The 18,022-nt window shown below is 49.1% G+C and overlaps 9 protein-coding genes across 9 annotated transcripts; 5 read left to right on the plus strand and 4 right to left on the minus strand.

The window, feature by feature from the left end:
• Positions 1 to 95: 95 nt before the first annotated feature.
• BT62DRAFT_968114 (uncharacterized protein) lies at positions 96 to 2,699 on the plus strand. Its single transcript, XM_043188896.1, has 2 exons — positions 96 to 175; positions 229 to 2,699. Exon 2 carries the CDS (start codon positions 249 to 251, stop codon positions 2,559 to 2,561), a length of 2,313 nt encoding a protein of 770 aa, XP_043039873.1. The 5' UTR covers positions 96 to 175; positions 229 to 248; the 3' UTR covers positions 2,562 to 2,699.
• A 168-nt stretch (positions 2,700 to 2,867) lies between these two features.
• BT62DRAFT_895016 (ARF/SAR superfamily) lies at positions 2,868 to 3,755 on the plus strand (the record flags this gene model as incomplete). Its single annotated transcript, XM_043183198.1, has 6 exons — positions 2,868 to 2,895; positions 2,984 to 3,049; positions 3,104 to 3,154; positions 3,244 to 3,495; positions 3,552 to 3,627; positions 3,680 to 3,755. The coding sequence occupies 6 exons, from the start codon at positions 2,868 to 2,870 to the stop codon at positions 3,753 to 3,755; spliced, it is 549 nt and encodes a 182-aa protein (XP_043039874.1).
• A 241-nt stretch (positions 3,756 to 3,996) lies between these two features.
• Positions 3,997 to 5,634, plus strand: BT62DRAFT_115278 (cysteine synthase). The gene is made up of 5 exons (XM_043179736.1): positions 3,997 to 4,327; positions 4,379 to 4,509; positions 4,563 to 4,677; positions 4,731 to 5,133; positions 5,192 to 5,634. Exons 1-5 carry the CDS (start codon positions 4,238 to 4,240, stop codon positions 5,566 to 5,568), a joined length of 1,116 nt encoding a protein of 371 aa, XP_043039875.1. The 5' UTR covers positions 3,997 to 4,237; the 3' UTR covers positions 5,569 to 5,634.
• Positions 5,635 to 6,637: 1,003 nt separating this feature from the next.
• On the plus strand, positions 6,638 to 7,482 carry BT62DRAFT_894600 (NLI interacting factor; the record flags this gene model as incomplete). The annotated part of the gene is made up of 5 exons (XM_043183187.1): positions 6,638 to 6,724; positions 6,773 to 6,877; positions 6,928 to 7,077; positions 7,125 to 7,223; positions 7,276 to 7,482. The coding sequence occupies 5 exons, from the start codon at positions 6,638 to 6,640 to the stop codon at positions 7,480 to 7,482; spliced, it is 648 nt and encodes a 215-aa protein (XP_043039876.1).
• A 439-nt stretch (positions 7,483 to 7,921) lies between these two features.
• BT62DRAFT_968124 (uncharacterized protein) lies at positions 7,922 to 11,281 on the minus strand. Its single transcript, XM_043188897.1, has 3 exons — positions 10,906 to 11,281; positions 10,280 to 10,774; positions 7,922 to 10,229 (listed from the first exon to the last, which is right to left on the minus strand). The coding sequence occupies exons 1-3, from the start codon at positions 11,042 to 11,044 to the stop codon at positions 8,098 to 8,100; spliced, it is 2,766 nt and encodes a 921-aa protein (XP_043039877.1). The 5' UTR covers positions 11,045 to 11,281; the 3' UTR covers positions 7,922 to 8,097.
• An 89-nt stretch (positions 11,282 to 11,370) lies between these two features.
• On the minus strand, positions 11,371 to 14,235 carry BT62DRAFT_115643 (uncharacterized protein). Its single transcript, XM_043179737.1, has 5 exons — positions 14,095 to 14,235; positions 13,965 to 14,044; positions 13,831 to 13,914; positions 13,711 to 13,780; positions 11,371 to 13,659 (listed from the first exon to the last, which is right to left on the minus strand). Exons 2-5 carry the CDS (start codon positions 13,989 to 13,991, stop codon positions 11,648 to 11,650), a joined length of 2,193 nt encoding a protein of 730 aa, XP_043039878.1. The 5' UTR covers positions 13,992 to 14,044; positions 14,095 to 14,235; the 3' UTR covers positions 11,371 to 11,647.
• BT62DRAFT_115649 (uncharacterized protein) lies at positions 13,988 to 14,708 on the minus strand. Its single transcript, XM_043179738.1, has 2 exons — positions 14,393 to 14,708; positions 13,988 to 14,337 (listed from the first exon to the last, which is right to left on the minus strand). The coding sequence occupies exons 1-2, from the start codon at positions 14,491 to 14,493 to the stop codon at positions 14,085 to 14,087; spliced, it is 354 nt and encodes a 117-aa protein (XP_043039879.1). The 5' UTR covers positions 14,494 to 14,708; the 3' UTR covers positions 13,988 to 14,084.
• Positions 14,709 to 15,435: 727 nt separating this feature from the next.
• On the minus strand, positions 15,436 to 16,115 carry BT62DRAFT_931828 (uncharacterized protein). Its single transcript, XM_043186215.1, has one exon. The coding sequence runs from the start codon at positions 16,095 to 16,097 to the stop codon at positions 15,558 to 15,560; it is 540 nt and encodes a 179-aa protein (XP_043039880.1). The 5' UTR covers positions 16,098 to 16,115; the 3' UTR covers positions 15,436 to 15,557.
• A 910-nt stretch (positions 16,116 to 17,025) lies between these two features.
• On the plus strand, positions 17,026 to 17,876 carry BT62DRAFT_894395 (NLI interacting factor; the record flags this gene model as incomplete). The annotated part of the gene is made up of 5 exons (XM_043183174.1): positions 17,026 to 17,085; positions 17,148 to 17,252; positions 17,306 to 17,455; positions 17,505 to 17,603; positions 17,664 to 17,876. The coding sequence occupies 5 exons, from the start codon at positions 17,026 to 17,028 to the stop codon at positions 17,874 to 17,876; spliced, it is 627 nt and encodes a 208-aa protein (XP_043039881.1).
• Between the last annotated feature and the right edge of the window lie 146 nt (positions 17,877 to 18,022).

Consider the following 18,022-nt stretch of genomic DNA (forward strand, 5'->3'; position numbering starts at 1 on the left):
ACAGGATTATTGGGCAAGGTCGACGCGTAATAGGACGTGACCGTGACCTGACGTTAGTCTTGCGTGACGTTACAATATACAGGTTACTCGGCAGGGTTACTCAATGTGGTCCATATCGTCGTAGTTCCTCATGTATTGATGTCGCTGGCCCATCCACTTCCCAGCATTATTTTCTGTACGTTTATGCACATTCTTCTGGTGTATATAGCTGATATTTGGTCGCTGCAGCATTCTAGACAGCCAATACAATGGCTCTCGAACAAGGCGATGACTACATTCGACGCATAGCCAGCTTCATCCGTAATAATGAAAAGAACCTGGCCGAAGCTGGATTTGTTCGCAGACGTCGACCTCGCCAGCCTGCTCAGGATACAGTTTCTCTCTTCAACCCACTAGGATGGTTTGGCGTTGACCCTGCCGCTGCATCCCCAGTCAAACCCATCATTCTATCCATCGACACCCACCATCTCTTCTATCTCCTCATGCGCATAGAGGCCCTTGGTATCGATATTGGCACCCTGGATGTCCGTGTCGATGCTCCTTCCAGGCCAATGAGTTACAGAAACCTCTTCCCCGATACCGACAAATCTGAAACCCTTTCCCTGGCTTCATTTCGCTCCTCTCTGTCCGCTGTATCAGCCTTTTCTCTTGGGGGTGGATGGTGGGGGAAACCGGAACCATTGACCCTCGAATCTGAGCTCAAATATATCTACAGCAGTTTCACCAAGCTACCCGCCTTATCCGTCACTGCCCCGGGCCGGAAAATCATCTCCGAGCTCGCAAACGAGTCTTCTAATGAAAATGCTATCCCCCTCAATTCATTCAAGAACTTGCAGAGTTTGGAGTGTGCTGATATCGATCCTCGTGCATTGCTTGGGTGGGATCGGCTTGCTGAAAGTCTGTGCAGTTTGAAGATAAAGAAGAGTGGGCTTGAGGACATATCAGACATTTTCATCGGGGCGGTACTTGACGACCAAGCTAGAAGAGATGGAAGCACCAGTAGGAAGCGGCATAGAAGGATCCCTCGTGGGCCGGAACGAAGGACATCTTTCTATTCCACTCAGTTGCCAAACTCCGTGCCTGAGGACGAGGGCGGTGAGAACCCTAACCATGAAGTTTCTTCTGAGCCTCACAGTGGTACTATCACGCCGCCGCCCCAGCTTTCCTCCCTTAAATGGGCTTTTCTTAAACATCTATCCCTTGCCGACAATGCCTTGGCCTTCTTTCCAGCGGAATTAATACCCCATCTTACATCTTTGGTCCACTTGGATTTGTCCTCAAATCTTCTTGTATCCATCCCCTCTGGCCTCGGTTCCCTTTACAATCTTGTCTCCCTCAATCTCTCGGATAACATGATCGACTCTGTTCTTGGTATTTATCACAATTTAGGGCAAGTTCTTCATTTGAACCTTGCTCATAATCGTCTCGAATCGATATGTGGGTTGGAGCGATTGCATGGGTTGGAGCGTGTCGACTTACGTCACAACTCCCTTGACGATTGTGCAGAGATCGGAAGGTTGGCACCTCTACCTAACATTACCGAAGTCTGGGTAGAAGGCAATCCCTTTACAGAGGATGAAGGATACAGGATCTCCTGTTTTGACTTCTTCTGGAAAGAAGGGAAGAGCATTATCCTTGACGGATCGTTTCCTAGCTTTTACGAGAAACGGAACCTAACTATGCCACCCCCAGAGCAAATGTCATCGTCTCGTCCACTGTCCGTAGTACACTCGCCACCGACTGTTGCTGTTGGCCATGCCCACCCTCATTCTCATCATTCATCGCCTAACACAGCACCTCGCATTGAAAAACAATCATCACCTTCTACTTCAACCCCTGTTTCTCCACATCTTGCCCCCATAGGAGCTGTAGGTGTCGGAGGGAAGGCACGTCGGAAAAAAGTGAAACGGATAGTCGATCTAGACGGGGACATTAGTGATGGTAGCACGGCGAGCTTCTCTCATCGGCGCACTCGATCTGATGGGTCGAGTAAGGCGAAGGCCAAATCCAAGAAGCTTAGAGACACAAACCCTTTCGGCCCGACGAAGCAATGGAGTCAGATTGAAACACTCTTGGAGAAAGAGGAGGGTCAAACCGTGGCAGGAGATAATATTAACCTCAATCCCCATCCTGAGGAGGCACAATCATCGAGCGTACAGGCTTCACCACAGCGGCCCACTCGCCCATCAAGGCACAGTCGCCATCACACTGAGCTGGCTCCAGTCTCTCCAGCCGAATCATTTGGTTTCCCGGATGTTCTTGCAACAACACAATCCAAGTCTCTCAACTCCATCACCTCACAGTCTCTTCGGCGGACACGCGAGCCACAGACACTGTCTTTCAAATCGGCAGTACGTCGTGCCCGTGTCACTGCGTCTGTATATGAACCTGCTACCTTGGGTTCAGATAGAGAGGAGGTCAGCGGGGAGGAGATCAAGGATAACGCAGATGCTTACAGGCGCAGGATTGAGGCATTGAAGAAGGATATGGGTGACGGGTGGTTGAAGGTCTTTAGTCAAACGCAGATGAAAGCCATGACTCCACCTTCTTTGCAGCACTAGCAATCGTTTTCTCTTATTCACCTGGAACACAGCAGCACTTTGGATTTTGCCATTCCTTTGTACTAATACATGACTATCTATCTATTCACAGTAATCTGGTATACCTATTAATTACCCAGAATGGTGTTGGGCAGCCAGAAGTTGAATCGCCTGAATGTGACAGTTGTTTGTCACGGCATAAGCAACCGTCTGTTGGTTTATCGGGTAAACTTCTCTTGCCACTACTTTATCTCCTTGCTTGCGGCCGCTATCCGCCCTTACGTCGTTCCTTACTTTCTTCTTTTGAAACCATCCAAAGAAATTATAATGGGTGCCAATCTCTCAAAGGCATTGGGTGAGAATGCCCCTGCTGTGTTTACAAGGAAACAGTACTGACGATTAATTTTCGGCGTTCTGTTCATTGGACTCTCAATCTCTCATAGGGAAGATATTCGGGAACAAGGAGATGAGATTGTTGATGTTGGGGTTGGACGCTGCTGGGAAGACAAGTGAGTGCAGAGCGAATACTAGCCTGCCCAATTCTAATGCTACAATCCCATTAGCTATCTTGTACAAACTTAAACTGAACCAATCTGTCACCACTATACCAACAGGTGCGCTTTTATCCCGATGACAATGTGTCATCGCCCCTCAACCGTTCTCCGTGGTCTTGACTCATTTCTAACCCCCGGTGTTTCTCTAGTCGGATTCAATGTAGAGACGGTGACTTATAAGAATGTGAAATTTAACGTCTGGGATGTCGGAGGCCAAGACAAGATTCGGCCATTGTGGAGGCATTACTATACGGGCACACAGGGTCTGGTGTTCGTTGTCGACAGCCAAGACCGGGAGCGAATTGACGAAGCCAAGCAAGAACTGCACCGGATATTAAGCGACAGGGAAATGAAGGAATGTCTTTTGCTTGTATTCGCCAATAAGCAGGACCTTCCGGGAGGTGTGTAGTGTCTGAAACTGGACCCCGCTATGATTTACATTTTCATGCTTCCCTAGCTATGTCACCCGCCGAAGTTACTGAGAAACTCGGCCTACACCGAATGCGGGATAGGTCGTGGTATGTTCATCCAAGGTAGGCAAGGTATAGCAACCTCGTCGAGAGCACATGTTAACGTTTGTCCCAGCTGTGCAACGACCGGCGAAGGTCTTTTTGAAGGTCTTCAGTGGCTTTCACAAAATGTCAAGAAGCGCCAACAGTAGTTGCCCCTGGCCCTCTTCTTTCACTCTTAGAAATGCCCCTCAAGATACCCATACAATTCATGTCTTGCCTTCCGACACTGCCATTACTACTCACGGCCTGCACGAGGTGCAACTACGACATAGCGATGTATGAATGTATGGATGAATGGATGTTCATTCATAGCCTCATGCCCTTTTTACTTGTCGTTCCAGCTGTTATCATCTCAATTTCTATGTTTTCATCTCTTTCATGTTTCATCTGGGCGGTTTCTACACACATTTAATGCCATACCGTTGCCTAGTCGACTCAGCGCTTCATATCAACTGTTTGTATGTAGATTTTTTTGGAACGTCGCATAAATCCTGCATTTTGGTCGTCTTATTTTCTGAATATCGCATGATCTAGACTCGGAAGGCAGCTTATCTAAAAATGTCGTGCTTTGTGCTACATCTTTCAAAATGGTGTCCGAGGTCGGCAGGTGCATTCACCAGCTCTTTCTTCGATGCTTTCTACTGCAAGAGCGAGTATACGTCGCCCCTTCACCATGAGTACCGTCGACGGATTCGTGGGGGCCATTGGTAATACCCCATTGGTTAGTACGGGCTCGATGCGTTCCGGCTTCTCACTCACTCAGCATGACCAGATCTACTTGAAAACACTCTCTGAGCGAACTGGCTCCAGTATCTTTGGCAAAGCCGAGTTCCAGAATCCCGGTGGTAGCGTCAAGGATCGTGCCGCACTAGGTGTAGTCCAAGATGCTGAGCGGCGGGGTCTGTAAGTATCGTGCTTGGTTCGAGGCGTATATACTTACCGATCTTCGCATCAAGGTTGAAGCCGGGCGGTACTGTTGTCGAAGGTACAGCAGGTAATACCGGTATTGGACTGGCCCATGTCTGTCGGGCGAGAGGCTACAGATGCGTGATTTTCATGCCGAACACACAGGTATATCCTTCTATGCAAATGATAATACAGTCATTCTTTCATCTCCAGTCTAGAGTCAGGAAAAGATTGACCTGTTACGAATGCTTGGAGCCGAGGTGTATCCTGTGCCTGCAGTAGCATACGACGATCCCAAGAACTATAACCACCAAGCCCGCGATTTTGCCAAAGATACTCCGAATGCTCTCTGGACAGACCAGTTCGATAATACTGCCAATGCCAACGCACATTACGTCTCTACTGGCCCCGAGATCTGGGAGCAGACTGGTGGTGACCTGGACGGATTCATTTGCTCGACGGGTACAGGCGGCACGTTAGCCGGCGTGGGCAAGTATCTCAAGGAAAAAAGTGGGGGAAAAACTCAAATCTGGCTGGCTGATCCTCCGGGGAGCGTCCTGACCAGCTATGTCAGCAGTGGAGGAAAGCTTACAGAAAGAACTGGAAGCTCCATCACTGAAGGTTGTTTGCCTTTCCCGTCATATCACTTCGTATCACTGACTCAATGCTTAATGTATAGGCATCGGTCAAGGAAGGATTACTAACAACCTGGGGACCCTTGTGAATGAGCTATCAGGCGCCTTCACTGTACTAGATACGAAGAGCATCGCCATGCTTTACGATCTCTTGGATACTGAGGGTCTGTATCTTGGTGCCAGTTCTGCTTTGAACGTGGTTGCTGCCGTAGAGCTTGCAGAAAAGCTCGGCAAAGGTATTGATCGTCCTTTGTGCTCGAACGCATCTAATTTTTTTTTGCCAGGTTCAAAAGTCGTCACTATTCTCTGTGACGGAGCCTATAGATATCAAAGTCGTCTTTTTTCAAAACAGTGGCTGGAAACGAAGGGATTGTCGGACTCGATACCTGAACATTTGAAGAAGTATGCAGTACTAGACTAGATGTATCGTGTGAAAATCGATTACCTAATCATAATGGCAGCGTGCCTCGTTTCTTCGGCGCTAGCGTGCATCTTCCTTCTTTCTGTACTCTATGGCCGCGCCCTCTGTGCCTTCGCCTGACTTTCCTACGGCGCAGGATAAAATTGATTCGCAGTCGTCAGATCCGTCGTCGTCGACCAAGGTAATGTCCCTCCAACTGGCCCCGCCCTCACGGTTTGCTCAGAGTCCGTGGCGTGTCGTGCAGGTCGACAGTCCATCTCATGGTGCCAATGGTATCACTGCTGTATCTGAGTCTGATGATGCTGTAGTGTCACATCTCGCCGTTGCAGGCGACGAACAAGGGCAGGTTCCCTCGTCGACAGTGCAAAATCCGGCAGAACCGAAGGTCGTCTCTCCGAATCATGTAGATGCTGCGACGACCGACGACAAAGAGCCTGAGAAGCCTGAGGATGGCTCGCTTTCGACGACTCTGACCGGCACTCATCCTCATGGTGCCACATCGCGTCGTAAAGCGCAGGCGTCATCGACAACAGAGGGTCCTGTTTCTTCACCTTCCAATGGCGCGAAGGGTCCAAAAGTATCCAAAAGCAAACGGAGTTCTAAACCGTCCTTTTTCACTAGATTCATACGTAAAATTATTCCCTGCATCCCCAGCTCCCCTCATTCCGCGTCTGTCGACATTGATATCCCCTCGGTTCCCCTGCCCTCGTCACGAGAGAAGCCTGAAGCGAAGGCTCCCGAGCAGACCCTTACCGATGTCCCGTCGACGTTACCGCTACCTAAAGCCGATCCGCCAGCAGACACTCAGGATACAAAGGAAGCGTCTACAGGCGATCTCCCGCCTCTGGATACCAGCCCTCCTCCACGAGTGCCTGATGGTGAGGTCATCTTACCCCCGACACCAACGACACATTTACTTCCCCAGTCGGAGACCGAGGGTATGACTTCTGGTGCTGTTGTCCCACCTGGAGCCACAGGTACAATAAACAAAAGGCATTCTGCCGTTCCGACTGCTGGAGGTGGTGATGGAGATGAATCCGAGGGTACCAGCTTTACGGAAGACGAAGACATGGACGATGTCAATAACGCCGATGAATTGGAGGATGAGGAGGAAAGGTTGATCATCAATGGTGGTGCCGGTATACCCATAGGTCCCGTAAGTTATTGGCCTTTTTTGCGTACGATGAATTTTTACTGGCTTTAGGATGGCGTTCCCAAACCTCTATTACCACCTATCGCACCACAACATGTCGGACGAAAGTGTCTTGTTCTGGATCTCGACGAAACACTTGTGCATAGCAGCTTCAAGGTAGGTCTCATACGTTTTGCACTCGCTCCGATGTTGACGTTTTGGTGTAGTCGATACAGCAAGCTGACTATGTTGTTCCTGTGGAGATCGAGTATCACTGGCACAACGTCTACGTGATCAAACGACCCGGAGTCGACAGTTTTTTGAAGAAAATGGGGGAGATATATGAAGTGGTAGTATTCACGGCGAGTTTGAGTAAAGTGAGTAATTGAATAGGGTGTAACCGCTGATTTCTGAACTCTCGTAGTATGCTGATCCGGTGTTGGACAAATTAGACATCAATCAGGTTGTAACGCATCGTCTTTTCAGAGAGAGCTGTTACAATCACAGAGGCAATTATGTCAAGGTAAGGTAATACCAAAATTTTCGATACACCACTTATGACCACTCTTTTTTAGGATCTGTCGCAACTAGGCCGACCAATAGCCGATACCATCATTCTCGACAATTCGCCCGCTTCATATATCTTTCATCCCAACAATGCCGTTCCAGTGTCATCGTGGTTCAATGACCCACACGACACAGAGCTTACCGATCTTGTGCCTTTCCTTGCCGATCTTGGTACAGTGGACGACGTGAGAGGCGTCCTGGACGGTGCCCGCTAAAGTCTTGGGAACATGCCGATCAAGTGTCGCTTGTGATTCCTCTTCTCATTTTTCTCGCGGTTTCTTTGGTGCATTGTCATACTCCTTCATTATACCCCCGCAAGCAAATCCATAATCCATATCACCTTTTCCTACCACTGTTGCACCATCTGCTTTCAAACCGTTACCATGTTCAGAAACCATGTAACGAATACACTGAGGCTCGTACACGCTCTTTTTGTTTTGATCTTTATTTTATTCTACATTACGCATCCACGGACTTGTGAGCCCATTAACGCCAATATCCAAAATTTTTCCTTTATTGCGAACGGCTGTATGCCTTGTTCAGTCGTGTCTTACCAGGTCATTTCATTGCTATCGCTCAGATGATCCATGCTGTATTGACGAACCTGGTATGAGAGCTATGATGACAGAAATACACACATTTTGGACGAAGTTTCGAGGAACTGAGTAATGGACTCACGCAGATGATACGGATACGATTTCATTGCTATATAAACATCAAGGACCAAATGCCCTCCTTTGTCCACTCATAGCGAATGGAACTACTTTGATACACACAAGAGTCTTCGTCCCACACCCACCGTTCTAAATAACCACCGTGAAATCACCAGCTCACACATCCGTCCGACCACCTCCATGACCTCCTTCATCCGACGTGAGTACTTTTTTATTCGCTGAAGGCTCCTCGTCATCCCATGGACTGAAGTTAGGCTTACGAATCCTGGGTAAAGATTGAAGCCACGTCGGGATTCTGTCGTGCACCGGGACAGTTAGTACATGGGCATTTACATGCGACGGAGACGGAGGTATGCTACCAACATCGCTCAAATTTGGCAGACGTTCAAGACTAGTATTGGTAGAGCCCCCAAATGCGCGCTGAAGGACCTCACGCTCTGCTGGCGAAGGAGCAAAAGCTCGCAGCAAGGTGCTACTGTCTGACGTGGGCGCCATAACATTAGCACCTAGGCCATGAGGATTCAATGCGTCGAAAGAGATCTGCGAGAAATGACCCTGTTTCTGTGAATCTGCTGATCCGGAAATACTAAACACCTTCGCATCAGGATTGAGACCTTTTGCAGCCTTCACTTTAGAAAACCAACGACGAGGAGCTGATGGTTTATCAGTGCCAGGGGCCGGATCAAATTCTTCAGACGACGGGTGAACCAAGGAGGGTGATGAGCTATTCCGGTGAAACAATGATGCACGCTGCATGTCCATGGCGCTCTCAGAACGTAAAGAGTATCTTTCTCGCTCACGTGGAGTCAGCATGCGAACTTCGAACGGATCATAATCAGCGTCACTGGTGGAAACAGCATGTAAAGATGTCGGTGAGGAAGTTGTCATCGTCCCGTACTTGGGACTGTGCTCATCCGTATGTAACCGTTGGCGATGCCCGTGCACACCATTATTTCGCCAATGCCTGTCCAGGAAAACATCATTCTCTGACTGGAAAGACCGCGAAATACTGTCTGTATTGTCGAGTGCAAGGGAGGACATAAGGCCTGATGGGATTAGAGAAGATGACGTCGGAGAGACTGCCATAGAGGATTGAGATGGATGTGGATCAAATTCTGCGAATGGTGCAAATTTCCCGACGGGCTGCGATGTTTGAACAGCAAGAGATGGCAAATCACTCTCCATCCTAGTGTACGCATTGCCTCGCAAAGGAATCGGAACAGAAGTCAAAACATGGTCGCTAGGAGTTTCAATGATCAACTCAGAAGGTTCTGGAGAGTGCCCTGACGTCTGGTCGTCACGCAAAGAGTCACCTTGCGAAGATAAAGTAGCCGAATGTATGATGTCGAATGGTGAATCCTTGAGCGACCACGAGGAAGAAGGGGGGTCAATTACATGGAAACCATGATGAAGAGATCGAGTGAGCTGCTGAGATTGAAAGCGCTCTCGTAATGACTGTAGCCTTTCCTTCTGGATTGTGAGCCGCTTTTCCAATTCGCGAGCCCGAATGTTCAGTGCCACGACAACATTATCTGCGATCTTGACTTCTGTTCTCCTCTGCTCCAAGGAAACTTTGATGGTCTGCTCCGCTGGCGACTCAGTGTCCTTGCTATGTCGAACCGATGCTTCATCGTCAACCAGACACTTTTGTAAGTGTAGGATCTCAGAGTCAAGATGCTCTATACGCTGTTTAGTATCGTTACGAGCAGTGAACGCAGCTTTAAGACGTTTTTCAGAGTCCCTTCGCATACTTTCAGCTTGCCTCTTGGAGTCGTCCAATGCTTTGGTCCTGGATTTCAGCTCTGCTCTCATGGAGTCCTCCTGTCGTTTTCGTTCCCGACAAGACTCCAATTCTCTTTGAAGAGTAGTATGTGACTGAGAGGCGCTGATCTTGCAATCACTGAGTTGATTGCGAAGGTCCAGAATGGATGATGTGGATGCAGTGACCTGGCGGAGAAGCTCTGCGACATGAGGAGATTGATCGAATACAGTTAACGGAGAGGTTGAAGGTAGCTGCGCGCCGGCATTGACAGGGTCAATAGGGAATGATGGCAGTGACTGACTGGGGTGCTGAGTTATTACACTATGATCCATCAAAACCTGCGAAGACCGTGTCGCGTGCAGAGGCAGAGAAACTGATTTGGGAAGAGGTGGTGGTGTGGAACTGCGGATAGGTAGTGAGCTAGACCGTTGGGACGACTTATCGCGATTCCTTAGTCTCGGAGGAGAACCGCGCGATAATAAATGAGGAGGGAGATTCTTAGTGGTGAATGGAAGACCTGGTAGAGCTGTAATCACCTCAGACACTAGTAGCAAGAAACAAATAAATTGCACTGACCACCATTGTACTCATGATGTCTCTCAGAAGTCTTCATGCCAAGTACGCCCGAACTCCAGCTTTCCTCATCACCTCCGGCAATCACATTATGGTACCATTCATCCAGCACTCCGCCGCGCCACCACTTTCCAAAGGCCCCTAGGTACCACGAATCGGAGATGACCGATACTATGCTATCGGAACGTCGATCGACTGGGTCACGATCCGACTTCGAGGTAGGAAGGATTACTGCAATGGTAAAGACACCACAGGTATGAAAAACATGCTTGGGTGTCCGAAGTGAAACTGAAGCACGGTTAGCGAAATGAAAAGGAGACCGGTTGTCAAAAGGGAGCGTGTGCGTGATGCTGTTCACACCACGTCGAACCGAAGATTTCGTCCCATGAGGATCGTGATCGTCGTCGATGCTATCATCGAGTCGACTGAGGTGCTGCCGAAATGACTGTTCAGTCAGGAAGGTGCGAAAAGACGTTTCCGATGGGTTTGTCAGATAAGCTAGAACAATAGCAGATCAGTAATGCAGGTCGTGCAGCTTGAAAGGGGTGAAGAAAACACTTCAACTTGTCAAAAAACAAGGATGGAAGCATGCTCTGTGGCGCATTCAAGAGATACATGTCAGTACTCACCCAAAATCAGGAAAAAAATGTAAAACACGACTAGCCAAAACATGGACCTAATGTCACCCTTGCCCCAAAGGATGCCCACTGCATCCGCTAAGGGATTGCGAAGGGACATGAGACCCAAACTACCGAACGAGATACTCATGACAAGAAAGAATGAGTCCCTGCGACGAGATTTCGAGATAAACCCGGTAGAACCGGCGGTGGTGGCGAGTGGGCTCTCCGGGTGAGCTTGGACGGACAGGTTTGTCAGTGGGCCGCGAGCGGCGACCCGGTTAAGAAAGAGGATGCGTTGGGAACGTGTAGAACGATGTTGAGGACGTAGACAACAAGGGCGACGACAACGGAAGGCTTGGAACACGGCCAAAACCGAAAAGAAAATGTGACTTGTCGCAAATACACATTAGCTGACTAATCAGTCGACTAAACGGGAATTACTTCAATTTTGATCAAATTCTAGATGACTAACTACTCAGCGTTCATCACTCTTCCCCGGTCCTCGAGCTTGCCGTTCTTGACGACTTGCTACACTAGAGCCTGCTAGAGCTCGTATTTTAATCATGATTGTTAATCACTGGCAGCACTTTTATCAAACCCACTCCCGAACATCCACACATTAATATTTAATACCACGCTTTCCTTTCTTCCATTGACAATGACAGCATCGCCGTAGGGGCAAGGTCTGTCACTTGACCAACAGTGGAGCACGAGGAGTACCGTCGAACAGTGTAAAGTACAAAGTCAAAGTTCATTCCCGCAATACTGACTGATATTTACCCGTATTAAGAATAATGTTCTTCATCCTGCTCCAAGAAACCACGTTCTGAAGACCCGTCTTGTCCAGAGCTACAGAGAAGCCAAGCAGTTTGGTGTGAGTGTGGGCACTGCCGGATCCGAACGCGCTAATACTCTGCGAAGCATTCCTTTTCCCCCGTTTCAACGGTCGATGGGGCTGATTATTACCCGATGGTCGTTTCATGCCCACGCTGCCTTCCATCTGATTATCGGCATCCTCACGGGGTAAGGTTTGTCGTGTTGTTGCGATGGTATCTTTCTTCCGGGTCCTCGATATCTCATCAAGCGTTTCTCCGATGATCCTAGTTGTAGGCCGAGATTTTTGGGGGTTGCCGCGTTGCGGGGCGCCAAGGACTATTTTATCTTGTTGTCTTGTCGTGTCGTCGGGGCGGATATAGTTCGATCGTGATCCTAATGGTTCCGCTGATTCGTGAGCGACGGTCTGGCGCATGAAACTAGGAGCTGCCCACGCAGATGGGCTATGATGAATGATGCTAGCCCGAGAGCAAGAAACCGATAGTGTTGGTTCCTCGAGATCGTCGAAACCTAACGAAACCCGTTTCTTTTCCCGTCTAGAACGTACAGCCATCTGTAACTGCGATTTCTGTAAAGAGCCAAAGAGGTCTGTCTGCGTCTGGAAGTCATCCGAATCCAACTTAATTCCGGTGTTCGGGCTCTCTGTGTCACTGCCGTCATGTTTTTGACCATTAGAACATTTCATAGAAGATTGCTTATCAGACTCCAAGTCCGATTCCGACGTTTCATCTGACAAACCATCCACATCCATATCGTTCTGAGTATCCGGAGGATTGACGGAAAGAGAGCCGTTCTCAGTATTTTCTCTGGTGGAAGACCGTGTTCGATACAAATCATCGTCGTAATCATCTGCAGAAAACAGAGAATCGTGCTCATCGATATCCCCTGCATCTTGCTCAGATCTCGGGGGCAGATTCACAGCCTGTGTAACATCCGCATGCTGTGAAACCCCAGAAGGAGCAAATGATTGAGAAAAGGGCTGCGGCAGTCGCAGAGATGGCTCAGAATGTGGCTTGACTTCGGCTGAGAACTGGGCGCTGACGTTAGGTTGCAGATCGTATGATAACTGCGAATGAAGTTCAGATTGTGATTGTGATAGTGATTGAGAAAATAAGGGGTGGAGCTGGGAGGGAGGACACTCTTGGGATTGGGATTGAGAATGTACCCATGACTGAGACTGAAGTTGCGACTGTGAAAATGGCTGAGATGAAGTATCCGAATTAGGCGCTAAAATCTTGGGAGTACTCTGCGAATTGATTGGGAGATGATTTGGTTGGGCAGATGGAGGAACTTTGCGAACTCGATCAGCGGCTAACAGTCGACTAACAGAGCCATGTGATGATCCGGGAGATGGAGAAGACAAGAAACCATCATGGCCTAGGGTGAATGAGGATGGAAGGTTGTGAGACTGAATATCAGTAAACGTCGTCGAATGCTTCGGGGAGAAGGCTGCCGATTGGGTGGCTGACTTTCTGGACAAAGGCATTTGCGACGGAGGACTGGACAGGTAAATGTGACTACGGTTCTCTGGGTTGACCATTACATCTGACCGATCAAGACTGAGCAAGGGGGATTTCGATTTGACTATCCGATTGGGGACGACAGTTTTTTTCGGTCGTTGCGTACGGGTCGGCAAGGAAAGATGCAACGACGTGTCCCCAGGTTCGCTGCCACCAACGTCCAGTGAGTCTGCTATTTTTCTTGCGAACTTCGTCAGAATTGGCGCTGTCCCTGAGGAAGCTTTCGGACGCTGAGCAGATACAGTTGTTTTTACAACAGATTGGTTCTGAGATTTTCGTATCTGTTCGAAGGGCTTTGTCCGACTATTCCTTGGACTTGGAGACCAACTGTCCGTCAGGGGATGAAAAATCATTGAAGATTCTGAACCAGAAACATCCTGACGTTCTTTTGCTGGTTGGGAATTGAAGTCTGTACACGGGAAATGACATCAAACTTCATGTTATAGAAGACACGACTCACCACTCTGCCGTATTTCAGCGTTAACCGTGACTCTTCTGAGATGCTCGAGTTGGTTGTTCCTATCCAGGTGCTAAATTGCTCATCAGCCACAAATCTTATCAGAATGGAAAACACATGTACCCTACACCACCAACGGTCGTATTCGCGCATTATCTTTGTGACATCTTGGTGTTCAGACATCACCTCCCTAAGGCCGGCCCTCTCCTTACCATCGTTCAGGGTACCCTTCGATTCAGCCTTATTATGAAGCGTACATTCTCTGGGGGCGAAAACAAGACCATCCAGCTGGGCCTTGCTTTGTTTTTGAGAGATAGTGCTGGTGGAGGAGGTGCTGCTAATACGGTTATCAGCACAAGGAGTGTCTTGTAGCGGAACTATGCTGACCCACCGCCACCCGCCCGCCTCAGGACATTTATCCAATCATTTAAGTCTGGGCTGGTATCAAGCTCTGCCGGCTGACCCAATGTATCTGTCAGAGACTTTTCTGCAACGGAGAATGTATCGCATTGAAGTGCAAGCTCTGCCTTGTCTGTCAGTCCTGTAGTGCTTCGCAAGGGTATGCGCCGAAGAATCGGACGGAAGGACTTGATGGACAGGATTGCCTTTTCACACTGGTCAATTGGGTAACTGATATTATGCCGTCAGCGTTCTTGTTCTAAAGAAGTACCGCGTAGATACAGACCGCTGTCTGTATGATTCTATCGCCTTTGTAGTGAACACCACAGGAATTGTGAAAGCCTTGTCAGACACATCCGCCCATATGAGCGACGAGACATTATCCATAGGCCTGGAGCCACGGAACTGCCACCAATAAGACTAAATAATTGGATTCAGGCGAAGGCGACGACGCACTGCAAGCAATTGCACTTTCTTGGGATTGGTGGCAGGCACTGTACTGAAGTAATTGACGCCAAGTCGTTGAGAAATGTCTTTTAAATAGTCGTGAATCCATGGAGTAAGATTAGTGGACATGGAGAGATGGAGTTTGGAGTTTGAGGCAAGACGCGCTGAGGCTACACGGTCACGGAAGTGGCTGACAAAGCCGCTGACACATAGAGCGCATGTCACCCAACAAATGTACTTAGCCTCGCGCCGTTCATTGCCGTCTTATCCAGCGACGATGTCGGCATTTACATGGTTGGTTCAAGAAATGACCTGAGATGAAAAGAAAAGTGCAACTTTTGATAAAGAAATAATATTTGCAAGGCTGGCGGGTACCGTCCAAGGCTGTTGGATCTAGTCGAGCATTTACATTTCAGTGGCAGTCGACGAGGCAAACTATCCGTGCAAGAGGATTAAATGTGAGAAGGTTACAGCGATTTTGCCACCGATCTAAGGTCTGTCGTCAAGATTGTCTACCTGCTCATCGAACAGACCCTTCCCCGTGGATTTTGAGAAGAACGATGACAAAGCCTTGGGTTACATAACTAGCACTGGCATGATCGTTTCGTTTTGTTTTCAACCACGACGACGGATGGAATGCGACAAAACGTTCACGACCACTGGCGTCTACCGACCACAGTTATACGATTTGTACGACAACAGAACACAACACGACTTTACGTAGACTTGGCTCGACAAGAATCGGGGTGCAAGTACAAGTACAATCGAATGGCTACTCCTTCTGGTTGGACTCTACATTGGTATTCTCCGATGCCCCTTCCTTCTTGGTTTCTTCCGGCTGCTGAGCGACGGATGTAGAGGATAGCAGCTGAGCCTGGGAGAGGGCCGCACGAAGGGCGGCATTTTCGACCCTCAGTTGGTCAACCAATGCGCGGCATTCTTCCCAACGGCGATTCGCCTCGTCTGCTGAGGCCAAGGCAGCATCGAGAAGCTGTGAGCGAGACTCAAGGGCCTTGACATGCCTGGATCCAGGTAAGCAGGTGGTTCAACAAATGCATTAATTCCACATACTGGTCTCGCCGTTCCCTAAATGCGCGCTGAGCCTTTCTGTTCTGTTCTGCACGTTTGCTGGAGCTGAGGGGACGCTGGCCTGACGACGTAGGGCCGGATGGGTCAGGTTGGGAATTCGGGGGAGGCGGCGGCATTCCACCGGGCGAGTAGTCGGCATACTGGTACGGAGGCATAGCGCCTGGCGGAAGCTGATGCATGATGGTATGGGGAGGCGGGAGAACGTGTTGGAGCTGCTGGGGCTGGGGCTGGGGCTGGGGCTGAGTGACGGGCTGGGGCTGGGAAGAGTCTGGGGTCGTGGAAGAAGGTGACTTTCGTTTCCGTGGGTTACGGGATGGCGGTGTTATAGCTGGCGGGTCGTCGCGCAGGCGCATAGTCTGGGAAAGAGCCTGCCCATTTGTCGACTGACCAGGCTGCTGACCAGTTCCCTGCACCGTGTTGGCAATGTTGCTCGACAGATTTGAAAAGTTCATCATTCTTTATGAACCCTCGAGGACCGCAAAGTATTTGTAAGAGCCTGACAAAGCCTGACTAAGAGCTCCCCAAATAGGTCAACGCTCTTGGACAACATGTACAAACGCGTCGCCCTTCACCCCGGCCTCCCCCTTCCCCAGTTCCTTCCACCATGTCTCCATCTCTGCGTCAGCGTTTCTTCTTGAAAACTAAGGATTCTCCGTCGCAGTCGCTGCAGCATTCGCAGGATGCATCCGGAAGTACTGGCAGTTCCTGTATTTCATGTTTCTATTGCTCAATATATATAATCTTCATTTAGCGACGTTAACCCCAGAGTCGGATCCTCAGACAGACTCGAGCGCTCTCAGTGCCCTCTCTTCAGAATCTTCTGTATCCGATAGAGACAACGACGCATCCCTGAACACTACGCTTGCCAACATTCATCGCGTTCCGTTTTATCGGCGCAGAAGCAGCAAGTCAGATGCAGCTCTGTTTTCTTCCATCATCAAGCCTCCCACACGTCGCAGACGCGCAAAACCATCTTTCCTTTCTCGTGTCGTCCATAGAGTCGTTCCCTGCGTACCCGATTCCAGTGCTCCCCAGCCAGATTCCGATACGCCACCCTCCGATCCATTAGCTGCTCAGCGATCTCAATTTCCCAATCATCTCAACCGATCTTTACCTTCTGATGTCGCAAATCAGCCTGTTAATACCCCAGCCATAGATTCTCCTTCTCTAATGGCTCAAGCACAGGAGGACTCCGATGTCATCGTACCACCACCTCCCAGCGTCTATCTGTTGCCTCAGGACGAGACCGACGGTGTCACCTCGGGTGCGGTCCAGCCCCCAGGTTCTACCGGAGAACCTATTGCACGAACGCCTACTAGAGACACTGATGATTCAGAAGCCACTAGTTATATGGACGATGATGGAGATGATACACAAATTGATATGCTGGTTGAAGAGGATCGTCTGATCAGGAATGGCGGATGTGGAATACCCATCGGGCCGGTACATATTGCCTTGCTTTCGTTTAATATTCAGTGCTTATGCGTTTCTTCATCGACGCTCAGGACGGTATGCCCCAGCCCCTTCTACCACCCATAGCTCCTCATCATGTCGGACGCAAGTGTTTAATTCTCGACCTTGATGAGACTTTGGTGCATAGCAGCTTTAGGGTGACTTAACTCTTTTCTTCTGTAATCGCTCTGATTATTACTGAGTGTAGCAGGCCGTGCAAAACGCTGATTTTATTGTCCCCGTCGAGATTGAATATACTTGGCATCAGTTCCATGTGTTGAAACGGCCAGGAGTTGATGCTTTTCTTAAGAAAATGGGTGAACTGTACGAGGTCGTCGTGTTCACGGCGAGTTTAAGCAAGGTAAGTTCTGTCAGGCCTTGCCGCTGCCTTAACTAACGTTGCCTTTCAGTATGCCGATCCCGTCTTAGATAAATTGGACATTCACCAGGCAGTGGCCCACCGCCTGTTCCGAGAAAGTTGTTATAGCCATAACGGTAACTACGTTAAAGTGCGTTCGTACTTTATATGTGTCCCTCTCAACCCTGCTCAACCCTGTGGAACCTTTCAGGACCTCTCTCAATTAGGGAGAGCTATCACAGATACCATAATTCTGGATAACTCCCCTGCCTCTTATATCTTTCATCCTAACAACGCGGTTCCTGTCTCCTCATGGTTCAATGACCCACACGACGCAGAGCTGGTGGATCTCATTCCTTTTCTGATTGACCTCACCTCGGTACCTGATGTTAGAGGTATTTTGAATCCCGCTCGATGTCAATGACACGCGACGTGTTTACCACATACGTACGCGTACTTTCCAGCAGTTGGTGGCCTACGACACCGTCCATTCATTGCATATTTCGTAATTTATTCTGGGGTCTTTGTTGAGTTGCTAGTGCCTATCACGTATATACACCTTGCTTTACA

Source organism: Guyanagaster necrorhizus, assembly GCF_019112545.1.
Source record: "Guyanagaster necrorhizus MCA 3950 unplaced genomic scaffold BT62scaffold_12, whole genome shotgun sequence".
Lineage (NCBI taxonomy): Eukaryota > Fungi > Basidiomycota > Agaricomycetes > Agaricales > Physalacriaceae > Guyanagaster > Guyanagaster necrorhizus.

Excerpts from the sequence above, each read along its gene's own strand:
- BT62DRAFT_115643 (XM_043179737.1), bottom strand. The coding sequence starts at position 13,991 with ATGGTCTTGTTTTCGCCCCCAGAGAAT. Across the intron at positions 13,781-13,830 it reads ACGACCGTTGGTGGTGTAGG|CACCTGGATAGGAACAACCA; the intron begins GTACATGTGTTT and ends TGAGCAATTTAG. Across the intron at positions 13,660-13,710 it reads CGCTGAAATACGGCAGAGTG|ACTTCAATTCCCAACCAGCA; the intron begins GTGAGTCGTGTC and ends TCCCGTGTACAG.
- BT62DRAFT_968124 (XM_043188897.1), bottom strand. The coding sequence starts at position 11,044 with ATGAGTATCTCGTTCGGTAGTTTGGGTCTCATGTCCCTTCGCAATCCC. Across the intron at positions 10,775-10,905 it reads CATTTTTTTCCTGATTTTGG|CTTATCTGACAAACCCATCG; the intron begins GTGAGTACTGAC and ends CTATTGTTCTAG. Across the intron at positions 10,230-10,279 it reads ACATCATGAGTACAATGGTG|CTCTACCAGGTCTTCCATTC; the intron begins GTCAGTGCAATT and ends AGGTGATTACAG.
- BT62DRAFT_968114 (XM_043188896.1), top strand. The coding sequence starts at position 249 with ATGGCTCTCGAACAAGGCGATGACTACATTCGACGCATAGCCAGCTTC.
- BT62DRAFT_115278 (XM_043179736.1), top strand. The coding sequence starts at position 4,238 with ATGCTTTCTACTGCAAGAGCGAGTATACGTCGCCCCTTCACCATGAGT. Across the intron at positions 4,328-4,378 it reads CCATTGGTAATACCCCATTG|ATCTACTTGAAAACACTCTC; the intron begins GTTAGTACGGGC and ends CAGCATGACCAG. Across the intron at positions 4,510-4,562 it reads GATGCTGAGCGGCGGGGTCT|GTTGAAGCCGGGCGGTACTG; the intron begins GTAAGTATCGTG and ends CTTCGCATCAAG.
- BT62DRAFT_115649 (XM_043179738.1), bottom strand. The coding sequence starts at position 14,493 with ATGGATAATGTCTCGTCGCTCATATGGGCGGATGTGTCTGACAAGGCT. Across the intron at positions 14,338-14,392 it reads ATAGAATCATACAGACAGCG|TTACCCAATTGACCAGTGTG; the intron begins GTCTGTATCTAC and ends GCATAATATCAG.
- BT62DRAFT_931828 (XM_043186215.1), bottom strand. The coding sequence starts at position 16,097 with ATGATGAACTTTTCAAATCTGTCGAGCAACATTGCCAACACGGTGCAG.